The following is a 15,691-nucleotide window of genomic DNA, read 5'->3' on the forward strand; positions in this document are numbered from 1 at the left end:
TGAGCACCAGTTGGTGTGACGCATCTTCTGTCACCGCGCCACGCTGCCCCTGCGCTGCTTGTCCCCGTGAGCGACGCCGGCTCCCGCGAGGGCAGCCCAGGCTGTGCAGGAGAGGCGGGCGAGGGAGCACAACAGGGACAGGGGCTGCGGCTGTGGGGCTGCCCGTACAGACACGTGGAAATCCTACAGCCCCATGAAAACCTGTGGTTGTTTTGGGTGACAGGCTAAAATATCACGTCCTCCAGCACCACGGATGTTCAGGTGGTCCCATAGCTCCTGACATAGCCGGCTCGCGGGGAACAGGTCTTCGTCTGCTGTAAAACCAGCTGAGTTTACTGTTCTCCTGAAGCACAGCGGCATGCATACCCCTTTCTGCTGCAGGCCCTGGCAGATCCTGCGTTTGGAGGCTGGAGATGTTCTCGCGCCAGAGCATTTCTGTAGAGTTATCTGAGGAGCTGTGCCAGGAGAGCAAGTTTTAAAACTAATCCACGCGAGCAGACGGTAGTCACTGAGAGGTTTGGAAGGGCCAGATAGGAAGATGCTGCGCTCTTACGTGTGATGTATAACGTGTTGCTCGTATCTGCTTCTCTCGTGGGCGTGGGTGATGGCAAGTGCCACCCCTGCTCGTTGGAAGCCAGTGTACCTTGACTTCCTTACCAGGCAAACTGCAAAGTTGTAAAACTAACTTGTAGCAAAGAGCAGAATTAATAGATGACATATGGACAAGCGCAATATACCGAGGGAAAAATCGGCATAGCTTTTATAGAACAGGTTGTGCCTCAGAAACTGGTGAGCAGTCTTTGAGGAAGTGGGAGACCATCTGAATAAGGATGCTGTGTTTTATATAGCATGCTTAGATTTCCAAAAAAGATTTGACAAAGGCTCATAAAGCAATTAAGCTGTCACAGGATGAGAAGGAGGATCCTCACATGGATTAATAATTGATTAAAAGGCAGGAAACAAAGAATAGGAATAATGGCCCTCCGTTATTAGTAACTAGGTTACTGGTGGAGTTCCAGTGGAACTGGTAGAACCTGCATTGTTCCGTTAATGTGGGGCATGGAAAAGGATGTGAATGCTGATGTGACAAAATGTGCTGTTGATACAAAAGAAGTAAGAATAGTGCAAATAAAAGCTGTCTGTGAAGCACTGCAGAGGTATCTCACAAAGCTGAGTGACAGGGCAATAAAATGAGAGAGGGAATTCAGTGTCAATGAGTGCAAAATAATATACATGGTGAAAAGCAACCGTAACTACTGTGTGCAATGATGGGCTCTAATTACCTCCCGTCAGTCAGGAAAAGTATCCCGGAGTCGGCATGGGTAGTTCTCTGAACACTTCAGCTCCGTGCTTAGGAGCAGTCAGAAAGACAAATTGAACATCAGAAGTTAGGAAAGGAGTAGAGAACAAAGCAGAACGCGTTATCGCGCCAGTCCATGAATCATGGTGTGCCCACGTCTTAATTGTTATATTTTATCTCAAAAAGGATGATACAGAAGTTAAAAGGTGCGGAAATGGGTGAGTGCAAAACTGGATCAGACGTGAAATGAGGAGTAGGTGCTAAAGAGAGATCTGTTGTGGTTTGGACAGGATACGTCTGGGTGCAAGAGAAGTCTGGGAAGTGCACGTGGTAGAGACGGTAAAGTGGGAGGCTTTGATCACAGTTGTTCAGACAAGAACTGCATGCCCCAGACGTGGTGGGGAGGCAGAGGCTTTTTGAAATAAAAAGGAGTTATTTTTCTCACACTGCGCAATGAATTCTGGAGGTCAGTGTTACAGAAATCAGAAATCCAGAAGTGTTTTGGACAAATGCATGGACCATAAAGGGAGCAGAAAAGCTGACGGCAAGCATGATGGGAGCTGCGGCTTTTGGGAGAGTTATAGGAGCTCTTGAGAGGGAGGTGGAGATGAGGGATAAACAGGACAGAGCAACGTGTTGCAGGGACTAGCGCTGTAAGAACATGGGTTCAGTTTTAAACCTTTGGGGGATTTTTGTTTATACTGGTCTTTTTAGTTTAGTTTGACAGCTCCACGAGCATTAAATATTGAGGTAAGTCTTTCCATAATCCGCATTTTATCCTATTAACTAGTTTGCAGCTGGAGGTGGGTTTTGTTTGGGGTTTTGTTTAAAGCCTCTTTCTCTTTTTAAGAGTTAGTGTTTGTTTATTGTGCAGATTCAACCCCTGACCGAGGTATTCTTCATTGCTATTGAAAGTTAATGGGGGAAAAATTGCATTCCAAACATTTGAACCTGTAGTAGCCATGGCTGAACTTAGTTGATCTCTGGTGATCGGTTCAATTTAGTTACGATTTTTAGCCATTAGGCTGGGGCTGAATGATGGTGATTTGGTTGAGGCCAAATGTCTGTAGAAAATTGGCTGTTTGATAAGAGCCCTGTTATCAGAGGGGGATACTTTCTCATTTACATTTAGATGAGTATTGATTATTTATTTACTCAGAGAAGTGAGATTCGTTCCCAATCTTATCTCTCTCGTCTCTGCTTGTCAGCAGAAAGAGAGATAGAGCTCCTGACATCAGCCCAAGATAACAGCACTTTGTAGTGAAGATAAAAGTTGGAATGGGCCTTTTTCTAGTCTTGACTGAAAGGATAAGTTTTAAAAATTAGAACTGATGGGTCATGCTTTCAAAACCCCATTCTGAAGGCTTTGCAGCTTAAATGGCAACAGAATTGGTTCGTTGTGATGTGGATGGCCATTCCCCTTTTGTAGGAGAGCTGCTTAATTTGATTACGTGGTGGGATTCTTCCTGGGGCACCTTCGTACCGCGCCATGGGAAAGCGGTACAGAAACAACTGGGGGTTGTTTCTGGTTTTAATTCCTGATGCACCTTCCCTGAAGAGGTATCTTGAAACAGCGAACTACAACGGCTGTCTTTAGGCAGAAACCGTGGTGCGCATGGCTACGCGGGGATTTTAGCGGAAGGGATGTGCTTTGCGCGGGATCACAGCGGCAGGTGAGGCGTGCGAGCGCCCGGCCCCGCGGTGCAGAGCGCGGCCCTGGGAGCGAGCAGCTCTCTGTCTGCCGAAGTTGTCCCCATTCCTGCACAGCTGCTGGTCTGTCAGAGCACCAGAACAAGTCTAGAAGAGAAAAATTGCTGTTGCTGGTAGTACCGGCAGCGTGTGGTTCAGGCACTCGCCCCTGCATGCAGGATGCTACCGGTAGCATGGTCTGAGAGTGGAGAAGCCCCAGTGCCTCAGGCCAGCAGGCCCGGTGGAGAAGAGACCCAGCCTTCGCACCCTCCTGGGGGTCTCTGGGGCCCAAACAAACCTCTGCTGGTTTTGGAACAAAAAGAGCTTGCTAGAAGGTACAGCCACTTCTCTTCGCCGTTTTGTGGCGTGTTTCAGACTGCTGCCTTGGTTCCCGCCTTCCTCTCCACACACGTGGACGCTTGTTTTTCCAGCCCTGCTTACTTTAACCCAGCCAGTTTCTCTCTCTCCAAGTATCTGTGACAAAATTACAGAACTAGAAGAGGTGTTCGTATTCATTAGCTTTGTTTTCTGGGTGCTTTGCCCTGGTAACCTCCATTTTTGCGTGCTCGCTCCCACCGTGGTGGTGGAGCATCGCACACGTGATTTACTCTCCCGCCTTGCTGCAGCGAGCCGCGCTGCGTCAGAGCCCCGGTCGCAGCCCCGGCCCGGTGCCACTGGGTGCGGGACGTGCTGGAGCTGCGGTCCCCGCCGTCAGCAGGAGAGCTCTGCTCGGGTTGCGGGCCAGGCCCGCTCCGCGCCAGGATTTTAAAGGCTTATTTAACAACTGCACAGAGCATTTGCATCAGATTACAGAAATCCCTAAAATCCAGCTTTGGTATTACCACGTGAAATTTTGTTGAAATTCCCAGAGCAGTATGCTGTTAGGAGACCGTTAAATTACCTCATATTTCTGCTCCAATGACATCATTTGAACTTGTGAGAGAAGTCTGGTAGTAAAACTCCTCCACAGAATCAGCCTAACATTTTTCATCTGTTGTGGAGTAGAGGTCAAGCAAATGTGTAGGGATATTTAAAATGCATTATTTAAGAGTAGATACTGTCTGAAAATCCATTTACACTTTTTTATTAATTTCTTAGTATTTTCTGTTTTAAAGGAGTTATTCACACGGCGAGTTGCCTTGGTTTCTGGTCTGTAGCTCCATTTCATTGCCTTGTTAGCAGACACTTAATGGCAGTCTTAACACAAACTGGATAAAGCAAACTGCCTGATCACAGAATTCTCAAGTTGCTCCAGATAAAAATCATCCTTTGACATCGGCGTGGTGGTGTCGAATGTTGTGATGAATGATGGCTGTCCGCAGGATGGCGGAAGCTTGTTTGGCTGCGTGGGGATAGTTTCTGAGATGGGTGATGCTGAAGTGCGTTTCACTTCTTCCTCTGCTCTGATTTTAAATGTTTTTGGGGTGGGAGTGGAAGAGGGGCTGTAATGACGAACCAGGGAGCTGGGACACGGCGACGGGCGCTGGCGTCCGCAGATCCCGGTCCTGGTGATGGTAGGCTGAGGCTCCGGTGTGCCAAGAGGAACACTTGGAGCTCGGGGTTTGGCAGCAACCGAGAACACCGACATTCGATGGGAGCCAACGGTTCCTATGGCTTTGTCATTGCTGGAGGTCATTCAGCATTTGGGAGTGGTTTGGAACCTCTGGAAGGTCCTTCGTACAAACGGACAGAGCAGGCAGGTTTTGCTGTCACTGCTTCTGTTTTTAAGCTTACACCAGTTTTTAAACACAGATTGATTTACCACTTTGATATTTGCTTCAATTCAGTATATTTTACTTCTGCCTAACAAGCCAGGCCTCTGTTTATTTAATTTATTTTAATTTTTAATCACATTTCCAGTAGCTGGGAGAGGAGAAATGATGGTGCTGTGTATTTGCCTTTCTGTTGTCTGAGCTCACGAGAGGTCTCCGCTGTTTCTGGAGAGCGGTTTGTTCTGCAAGCGCTTCGACCGACCGCGCATGTGGCTGCTGGTTGCGCTGGGCAGGGAGGGAGCGGTTGTGCTTTCCTCCCGCGGCCTGCGCTCCCAGAGCCACGGGAACAAGGGGGCTGCGTTTTACAGAGAAATAATGTTCCACTTCGGAGCAGAACGTGCTTGGGCCGTGCGGCGAGTGCTTCACATGGCTTCTGGGGAGACGAAATGAGAAGTCGTAATTGAAATTCTGCTGTAGTAAATTTAAAATTAATTGGATAACAAATTCCATTTCTTAGGCATGCCATCTGAGGCTAAAATACTTAATTTTTTTATATGTTTTAAATATTTCATCATATACTATCATAATTCAAAGTCAGGAAACATTCAGAAATATTTTAAGTGCTGATAAAGAGGGAATAGATTTCATTATTTCAGTTCTGGTTAGTTTGTTATATTAAGACCTGGTTAAAGGTGCTTTGCATCACTTAAATTTTTTCAGGTATCTGTTTAGCATTATTTTACTGGATTATACAGAAATTACACAGCTGAGAACTTCGTGTGCACATCTCAGGTGTGAGCAGGAGTGGAGGTCCACCCTGCGCTGCTTGGGGATACCGCGAGGACGGGAGCGTGTCTGCCTCCAGCTCCTGCCTTTGGAAGCAGCTTTTCGTCTGCCCGGGGCCACACATGGAGCTCCCCTTGCCCGAGTCGCCCCTCTCACCCCGCCGTGTCCCCTCCTGCCTCCTGCTCAGGCAGCGGCCTGGAGCTGGCCCACAGGCCTTTCACTGGGTGGTACTAGCGTCTAATTGTCTTATGCCAGTTCAGGCAGATGGTTTAAGGATCTATTCAACTAAAATATTTTTTTTAGAATGGCCTAATTTTTGCAAGAAGAATTTTTAATACTTTTTCTGTAGCTGGAGCGCAGTTTTTTAAGTAGTATCATCTTTCCTTCAGCAGTTTGGTTTGAGAAGAAGGGAGTTGGCAGCTGCATCTTGAAGTTCTACAGTTAAATGCCGTGTGTATGAAAATAATTCATTTGAACAACAGCATCCATACACGCTTATGTTTGCTGCAGTTCAATGTTAACAGAGTACAGATCTCTGGAAAAAGATAAAATCAGTCTTTCAGTGACCTGTTCTGCTCCTTGCAGCCGCTGAGCTGCTGGGCAATGCCAGACCCCCCTGTGCCAGCCTCGAGCCAGCCTGGAAAGCCGTGCCGGTGGCTGCTGGTGTGTGAGGAAATCCTGCCCCGTGCTTCAGAAGTGCAGCCTTTTGAGAAACACAGCGTTGGCAGAGGCAGAAACAGCCAAACTGGGTGCCGTGGAGGTGATTTTCACAACAAAACACAATTCTCAAACAAAGGACTGCTTTCCTTCCAGATGTTTCTTGGCACTCTGTGCAGCCTTGCCTGCGCAGCCGGGCTCTTCTTGGCTTTCCCCACCAGCGGCGGGTGTGAGCGCCGGTCTGGCTGGGCCGGGCTCAGGACGCAGCCTTTGACCCCGCACTGGAAGGGTGACGCGCCCAGGGCCGCAGGGTTGCTCCTGTCCGCGCCGGCTGCGGCTCGCGGGGCCGGCCTGCGGCGTGAGGCAGCGCGGGATGGGGCTCCGGTGCCCTGCCGATGGCAGCTGGGTAACGTTCACAGCAGCCTGTCCTCAGTCTGTGGAGGGCCACAGGGAGGGCAGGGCACAGGGGAGCAAACACATTGTGCTTTTTCACATCAGGAAGAGGCACAAATACCACAACACAGACGTACCCCAAGGTTGAGCAGGTGTTTCTTACAGCAGCCGTACCCCTGTCTTGCAGCGTGGCAGGGTGTTTAGTCCAGGCTCCTCCGGTGCAGGACTGACACAGCACTGCTGTCCAGAGTTTGCCGGGTAGCGCTGTTCGGCAGCGGAAGGTGACCGGAATATGCTGTTTTCTTGCACACTGTCCTCCGTTTTGTGACAGGGCCCCTCCTGTTGGCAAAGAGCTCTGAAACATGAACATCTTCCAGGGCACCAGTAACCTTGTGTTAGTTGAACGTGATAAGCCATCACTGTGTTAGAAAACAGATGATTTTACAAGTTACTTTATGTTTCAGGTCCTCAGTATCGGCTGGAGAAGCAGAGTGAACCTAATGTCCCAGTAGATTTAGACTGTACCTTGGAGAGCCAGAGCACTTTGGAATTCTGCCTTGTCCGGGAGAACAGTATGTTTCCCCTTTTCACTTTTGCTCTTGTAAATTGCTTAAACTCACATAAGTTATGTATTTTGGAATACAAGCTGTACTGTCTGGGCAAGTAAGTTTTGACGAGACTCTCTTTCCTGAGGCACTTCTCACTTGTGCCAAAACAATATTCCAGAGGGAAATGATGGATTTCATACCTCCTAGTAAATAGTCTGCATCCTGTTTATCACTTTCATGATTAATCTTTTTCTGTTAAACTCTGCTCTATAAAATTATGACAAACCCTGAAAAACACTGGAAATATGAAACTTTTTCTGATGCAGGCATTGCTCAGTGAATAAAGTGATTGGTCTGCAGTGTATTTTGCCGTGTCAATACGGCCGTTAGAGGCACCGATTTTTTTTTTTCTAATAGAATTTTAAAAATTAACCCTGCAGATAGAACTGGAGCAGTATGATGATTTTTAAAGTGCTAGACAAATAATCTTCTCTCCAGCTATGCTCAAATGTTTTTGTTACTGTTTTAATGGTCCTACTATTATTTCCTGATTTATTTATTTACAAGGAATTATATGAAACTTTAAGAAAAAGGCATTTAACATTGGTTTGTGTTTGTCCTTCGTAGCATTTTAGTCCATCCTTCATTCTTTGCAACAGTCATGCTCTCAGTTTTGGCATTTTTTCCATTCCACTTTAATTCAGCTGTGAAAAAGTTGGTTGTGCTGATGAGGAAACTGGTAGCGTTCATGCTCTCAGCCAAGACCATGCTCCCAGTGTTTGCTGCAAACAAACATAGTAAGAGCCTGTTTCAAGTAGTAGAAGAGTTGTTTTTTTCTTTACAAAGATTAGACCTTTCCATTTATGCTTTTTGGCTGTAGCATTTCATATTTTATCCTAAAACGACAGCAGAGCATCCCCAGAGCACCCCTTAATTCCAGCGGCGAGTAGCAGGCTGCTCCCACGTAAGGGCTAGCGGAGGGGAGACGGCTGCCGCGAGCTCTCTGGCGGTACGTCAGTGCTGGAGCCGGGCTTAAGCTCTCACAGTTTTGGCTGCTGTTCTCCGTAAAGTGGGACTAGCTCTGATGCTCCTGGTTCTTTTCTTCATGAAATGGTTCTAAGAAACTGTAGGAGAGAATGCAGCAGAAGGTAGCGGGGGTGCTGCGCGTGAGGAAACCGAGCAATCTTAACCTCGCTAGTCAGGTTGCACTCCGCCAGAATTCCCCAACGTTTCTGCATCCCAGCTATTACTTTTGTATTGATTTTTAATCTGTGAAAAGATGCATACTAGTCATACTTTCATAGCTTTTGCATGCTTTGATTTTTAAAAATACTTTTTAAATCCAGGCTCTGTAATTAAAAGTATATTGTATGTACTGTGTTTTTAATATATTTTCATGATCTGTGGAGGAATCCATGCCATGGCTTGTAGCTGTATCTACTGATGCTCTCAGCTCTCCTGAGTGATGAGGTTCAGGCTGCACTGTTACTTTAATAGTAAATCTGTTGTAAATTTGTAAGTGGTTTAGCAGGAGGCTTTTGGTGTACTCTGCATCAGTAGCCAATGCTCCAGGAGAGCCTCAGAAGCCTTGTCTCAAAATAAATGTCAGTCGGAATGCTGAGGGAACACTCTTCTCTTTCCCTGAAGTCCTTGTGCAGCCACTGCTCCTCTTCTCTCCTCGGCGAGGGGACACAAAAGCAAGCTCCTTGGCAGAACAGAACGTGGGAAGGTGTAGAGTAGATCCCTGAGGCAGTCAAGTCAAAAGTACTCTTAGTTCCTGAGCTCCCCTGGCCCTCGTTAGGCAAATTCATGGTGCCCATGGAAGAGCATGACCTGGAGCCCCAGCTAGGACGGTGATTTTCTCTAACAGAGACGCCCTGGGCTGGACCCTGAGGGCTCCCCATGCTCCTGGTGCTGCTGCAGCCGCTATCCTCCCCTCCTGCAACGGCGTCACATTGGTAGGTGATGGCTGTTTGTCCACTTCGTGGGTCTGGTGTTTGTCAGCCAGCGCCTGGAACATGGCAAAGCGAAGGCAAGACAGGTGCTTTGACTGTGTGGAGATCAAGAGCAAGTCAAGTTTGGTCAAGGCTGACAGTAATCGGGCAAAATAATAAATGCTTACATGAATTCTGTCTCTTTTCTGCTGTGCTATTACTGAATGTTTTCTGAATTGATACCAAACTTGAATAAGGAAGGTAGGAGAAATCTTCTGCTTATAGTTTCTCCCCAGAAATGTGGGTGAATTTAAGTGATCTCCCCTTGTCCCTGCTCAGGGATGTATGTGGAACATACAGTGAACTCCCTGCACGCATAGATGTTCAAGGACAACACAGTATACAAGATCAGTCATAATTCATGCATTGAGCATAGCCTGGTTCCCCCAGTACACAATAAGAAATTGGATTTTGTAGTGCTTAAAGAGCTATCTTGGCGTGGCATTAGGATAGAAATATTGACAGTTTTGCACTATAAATAAAATAATAGCTTGAAAGTCCCAACATCAAAATGAAATACTAATTTTGTGCATTTTTTTTTAATTTAAAATATTTTTGGCTTAGATATGCCAGTCAGGAAAAGCTCAGTTACAGCAGCTATTATTTTCTTATGTGCTTTTCATAGTCTCGTATTCATTTATAAATATATATATGTATGATGCCAAACACCTGCTAGTGAAATAGCTGCCAGTTTCCTTTGGGCAAATAGAAAGTTTATTTTTGAGGGTATTAAATGAAACAGAAAAGTTTCCGTTATGAAGAAATATGTATGGAGAGAACCCCCATCCACCCCACGTTTACTAGTAGCATTCCAACTAATGAACTGTTTCCAGTATGCAGAACTTTTAAACTCACCCCAAGATTGATCTTTCAACTGAAACACCGCACTTGGTAACGTGCAATGCTTATATGTGCAGCAGCAGACTATTCATGGCTAATTTAGTTTTATTCTTACCATCTTACTTCTGGAAAGTTCCTCTTTCTCATTTTATCATTAGATAGTAATTAGTATTCAAGGGAAATTGGTCTTAATATATTAAAATTGGTTTAGTGCCTTTAGACCTGTACCAAAGCCAATGTCTTATTGGAAAATGTAATTGGGGACTCTGTGTATGTAATTAATTGTATTACAATTAAGAACTTTCATTAAGCAATATACTAGTACATTAAAGTAATAAGGGACATTTTTGCAATGCAGTTAACTTTGTATCCTATTGCTTTGTCGAGGAAATACAGGCTCACTTGCTCTTGAGTAGGCTACACTCAGCGTTTCCATATTCTGACATTACTAATGTGACATTTTTGTGCGTCCTCTAGTGCTTACAGGAGCCCTTCGGATTAGGCTCCTTGTTTTAGCTTCTGACTTGTTTTCGGACTCATGCCTCTCGTGCCTGTTGTTTCGGTACTGTTTGTCTCATCCGAAAATCAGGGTTTTCTATGAGGGGATTGGGCTGAGTTACAAATATAACTCTGTTATTTCACAGTAGTTCAAGTACTTGAGAAAAATACTGCCTCTGTACTGAACCTAGTTTAAAACAAACCAAAGAAACCTAACAACAGAGTACAGACCTGCAGCTGTTGTTTCCAGAGTGGGAAATGTGTCGGGTTTCTGGATGACCATCAAACGTAGAGACTGCAGGCTCATGCCGTGGCTGTGGCTGCTGGAATGCCGTAGAGCTTCACCACAGTGGCCGTCTTAACGTGTAGAAGTGTGTAGCCCTTGATACCATTTTTGCTTTTTATTTAGATTCTGTGGGCAGAAAACACCACTCTGGGGTTTTTTTTTTAAAAAAAAAAAAAGAAGAAGGTTTTTTAAAAAAGAAGGTTTAATGGTTTGTATGGTTGTTGGAGTCCCTCCTCTGGTGAGGACCAGACAGGAGAGCTGATAAGAACCAGGCTGATAAAGAAGACACGTAGCTGCATGGAACGCATATGCTTCCATATGGGATCTCCCTTCGTCCAGCGCCACATATTCTCGCATGGTGGCTTTGGTTTCAGGGATTTAAAAACATTGTTTCTGTGAGCACACTGTCAGCGTGCCGTGTCTGCGGTTCCGTCCAGGAGACGGACTCTGCAAACACCGACTGCCCGTGCTCCCCACTGAACCGCACCCGACCGAACTGAGGCCCAGCGGCGTGGGGCAGCCTGCGCGGTGTGTGCGGCCCCGAGCGCGGCCAGGTGCTGCTCTGCCGGGGTGCCTGTCGATGCTGCTGGGTACAAGCGATTGTAGGGAGCAGAGCTGTGCAAGGTGGCAGGGTTGGTCTCAGAAGTGACCCTGGTCTTGCCCGGTGCAGCACCGAAGCCGTGGCTGCCGGTGCAGGGCGAGTCGGCCGGCCGTGCGGGCAGCAGGCGATGGTTGCCCTGGCCCTCCGTGCCTCCTGCCAGCCGGAGCCCCATGTCGAGCCCCAACCTCGCTCTGCTCGCACACCAGCTCCCGAGGCAGGGTGGGGGCTGGCACCAGACGTGGCAGTGCCAGCGTGCTGGAAGATCAGGAGGCTCTGTTCAGCTGTGCAGGTGTTGCTCCATCCCTGGCTCGGGGATGGCGGGGCAGAAGCTGCTTCTTTTCCTGCTCCATTTGTGGATTTTCCTACCCTGCTTTCCCGGTAACTAAACCCCTGTCCTGGGCTAAGGGAAAAGCCTCCCTCGTAGCTGTGCTTTGCACTTCATGCAGGTTCTTGTCTTGTGCCTTGTTTATCCCACACCTGACTCCAGCTTTTTTCACTTGTTCTTCCATGAAGTAAACATTTATTAGGTGGACTGTAAGGGAAAATACAGAGGTCATTGCGAACGGGGTCTCCACGTCGTTATGTGGAGGAGTTTGGTTCTGAAGAGGAATCTGTTCCTCCCAGGACCGAGCGCGCTCTCTGCCAGCAGAGCCTGTTGCTGGGTCGGCTCTTGGGCTAAATGATAGACCTGGAGCATCCACTTTACTTGATTGTCTTCCCAAGCAGAAGCTTTTACATTCAAAAGCCACACTGTGATCTCCATTACAAATACCCTGACAGGCCTCTAAATATTTGACAGGTTTATTCACAGCTGCTTGCATGTGGAAAATATTTTTATGATTTTTTCCCCAATCAGCCGGTGGAGATGGCTCTTCCCTCCGCCGCCGAGCGCCGGCAGTCTCGCAGACATCCGCGCGGAGCTGCGGGGTAAGAGCAATATGCCAAGTTCTGCAGTCAGGTTTTTCCCTGCAGGGCATTTCTCTCTGTTGTTACTGATATTACTGCTATTATCCAGTGCCCCCTCAGGGGTCCGCGTGCCTTGCCATCTTTAGACAGATGATCTGCTTTGATGGTGGAGCTCCTGGCTGCTCTCCCAAGAGCAGCAACTGTAGAAAAGCTGTAAACCTGAATCCATTCACAAAGCTTCATAAAACAAAGTCGGCAGAGGTTACTGATACGCGGAGGAACTGAACGGCTTCCAGAGCAAAATCCCGCTGTTCGGCTGCTCCGGCTGCGGCCCGCGATGCTCCTGCCGCGTAGACACTGACCACGTGCTCGTGTTTTTAGTTACAGTGACAGTTCTTTCCCTGGATATGACCTGGCAGGCTGCTCATTTTCTTTCTAATACTTTTAATTTGGGTGTGCAAAATCTGAGAAGGCTCCGCTTGATAACAGCCGTGTCAGGTCGAGACGTGGTGTCCCCGCTTTGCCGTAATTCGGCGTGGAGGGTGAGGTGGGGTGGTTCGAGGCAGGGCACGCGAAGGCAGCAGTACCTGCAGAGCGTCCTTGGGAGCCTTGGGCTCGTGAGGTGTTGTAAGAACATTTCACAGGAGCTGTGGGAACGGGGTAAATGTGTTGCTGTTCTTTGTGTTATTTCTGACTTTCTTACCGCTACTGATCGGCTTGTCTGCTGGTGCTAACGCTTCTTTACGTGTAACGTGGTATGTACAGCCCCGCTCTGTGGGGTGCTGCCCGTTGCACAGAGGTGAGAGGCTTGTTGCCCGCCGTTAGCGCGCAGCCCGGCGCTGGGAGGAGGCAGCGCACTGTGCACCGCGCACCCCAACGTCCAAAGGCTTGGGGGAGGCGGCTTCTCTGAATCCTGGAGCGGGGCTTCGTTGGGGGCAGTGCTAGCGGCCTCCCTGCTGGGGTTCACGCCCTGGAGCAGCCCCCAGGGTCCTTCCCTGCCCCTCCATGTCCCCATCTGTCCCCAGCCCCTAACTCCTCTGCGGGCCGGGGGACACCCGGGTGTCACAGCCTGGTCCCGCGGAGCTGCGGGTTGTGTCAGCGGTGTGTGCTGTAGTGACCGCACACTGTGGGGACAGGGACGGGGCTGGCCGCCCGGCCAGGAGCCACTGCCGGGGCTGAGGGAGGATTTCCCAGTGTCCACACTGCAGGGGGGTCCCAGCTCGCTCTGGACCGCAGGGCGGCAGTGCCGTTGCCAGCCTCCTGCTTTGCTTTCAGCACCGCCGTGCCGCAGTGTTTCACGCTTTTAAGTGCACCAAAAAGTTTGACATATCTCGGTGTATCTTTGAAGAACTGCAGCGTGAGGGTTTGACATGATACATTATGATAATCCATAGCATAGAGACATTAACACGGGGGTCTGACAAAATACATCGTCATGTCTCTGAAGGAGCCATTACAATTTATCTTGTCATTCTGGAGCAGAGAGTGGCTGCAGTGTTAAGATGGCTCTGCATAAATTCACATGTAGACTGTTTCATTTGATTTTTGGATTTCTTTCAAGCTGGATGGCACAGCCCAATTTGCAGGTTAACCCTTTGCTGTCTCCCTTCCCCAAGGAGAGGCCCCCAGCCGCGTGTCGGGAGGCTGCGTTAGGAGCGCGAGGAGCGGGCGTCGCGCTCTCCTGAGGGCAGGGTGGAAGGCTTGTGTGGCCTCTGTGAAACATGGATCTCCTGCTTTCTGCTCTCAACACATATTTTGGGTCATGTAACAGCAAATGCTAGCCTTACTTTGGTGCAGCCGTGAAATATATTGATCATAAGCGGTGACGTTTGTTGCTGAATTAACCGACAGAGAAGGGAATGCTTGCAGCCAGCCAGCCACACGCCTTGTGCTCAGGTGGGGCTTTTCTTCTCCCTCTCTACGTTTGTCCTGCTTACGCCCACCACCCCAAGGGTTTCCCTTGCTAAAGCCACCGGTGGGTACTTCTGCATCTCAAAATTACCCGTTAAAGGGAGCCTGCTTCTGCATCAGCACTGGGTCTGAGGCAGGTGCCAGGGTTTTCCTCCCCTGGGAGCCGTGGCCTTTCCTGGCAAACCACGCGCCTGTCGCCGGGGCGGAAACCCGCCATGGCTTCCCTGCAGCCGAGGTCCCCGATGGGCCTGGAATTTACATCCCCGGAGGGAAAGGCCAGCGCAGGAAGCGTTACTGTGAGGCTGCTCCAACTGTGCAAGTCTCGAACAACATTAATAGCAAAAACCTGACAAGTTCTCAGCCTGCTTTGCTGGATCTTTAAGACCTGTACTAAAATTCCATCATCTCATCTTCCCATTATTAAAATTTCAGCAAAATAGAAAATTTTCATTAATCTCCTGCAGCAAATTTAGTACTCTGAACTGGCAGTTGGTTCAGCTTTTAGGACTACATTAGCTGGGATATTAAACAAAACGTGTCATTCTTCAGTATCTTCTGTAAGAAGCTAAATCAGTTTTCAAACGTATTTATACCACTTTATCTAACAGCATCTGAATGATCATTTAGAGCTGAGATGCTTTATTAGCAGCTGGCATAGAAATTACTCTGTACAAAATTATATATCGCATTATAGTAATGTTTAAATTGGTGTTAATCCAATGTCATAAAATGTAAAAAATCTTTAAAGTGCGTTATATTTTTTCAGTAATTGGCATTTTGGCTTAATGAGATGTTACCTTTTATAAAGCCAGTACCTGCAGTAGTAATGAGAATACTAATCAGTAAATAAAGTGCGGCTTCATTACCGCAGGGCTGAGATCAGAGTGCCTGAGGTGTTGCCAGTGCCGCAGCAAGGTGCTGGTGTCCCATCCCACGTTGGGGGCTCGCTGAAACGCGGCAGAACAGTGCTAGTGCGTATGCCGAGGGCGGCACCTGAAGATGCTGCCCTGCCTGGGGACAGGACCCCTTGGCCAGCCTCCTTCCCGGGGTGCTGGGCTGCGGGCGTCGGGGTGGGGGTCCCAGCAGCTCAGCCCCCCCAGGTGTCTGCAGTCCAGGGGTCTCGTGTCACCTGTGTGGGATACAAACGTGTGTTGTAATGTCCTTAACGAATTACTGATTTCATCTTTGGATGAAGGGTGAGAACTGTCCCCTCCCAGAGACACGGACTTGGGCATTTTGTTCTTTCTTAAAAAGCCATCTGCAGCCGCAGATGTCACAGCCGTACTTGCGTGCTAGCTGAGTGGGATGCTGTATTTTAAACCTCTCGTTCATTATTGTTGGCTTGTTTTGCAGGTTCAAGAGGAGAAGAGGTCTCGGAGGAGGACCCTCAGATCGATATAGCTACTGTTCAGGACATGCTCAGTAGCCACCATTACAAGTCCTTCAAAGTCAGCATGATCCATAGGCTTCGATTCACCACTGATGTTCAGTTAGGTAAATCAATCCGTACGGTAACGCTTAGGAAAATGGAGTGGTTCAAACCTTTGGCCATCTCTAATAGCTAACTGTC

At 48.2% G+C, this 15,691-nt stretch overlaps 1 protein-coding gene across 10 annotated transcripts in view; it reads left to right on the plus strand.

Moving 5' to 3' along the window:
* MAPKAP1 (MAPK associated protein 1) overlaps positions 1-15,691 on the plus strand; it is a 105,146-nt gene that overhangs the window by 71,244 nt on the left and 18,211 nt on the right. For 9 of the 10 annotated variants that reach the window (XM_086763448.1, XM_086763450.1, XM_086763452.1 and 6 more), the window contains 2 exons: positions 7,002-7,109; positions 15,475-15,615. In XM_086763448.1, the coding sequence (XP_086619574.1) occupies positions 7,002-7,109; positions 15,475-15,615 (249 nt within the window). The remainder of the gene's footprint in view (positions 1-7,001; positions 7,110-15,474; positions 15,616-15,691) is intronic. The other variant, XM_086763449.1, reaches the window with a different exon arrangement.

This window comes from Chlamydotis macqueenii, chromosome 20 (genome assembly GCF_036417535.1).
Source record: "Chlamydotis macqueenii isolate bChlMac1 chromosome 20, bChlMac1.mat, whole genome shotgun sequence".
In the NCBI taxonomy this organism is placed as follows: Eukaryota; Metazoa; Chordata; class Aves; order Otidiformes; family Otididae; genus Chlamydotis; species Chlamydotis macqueenii.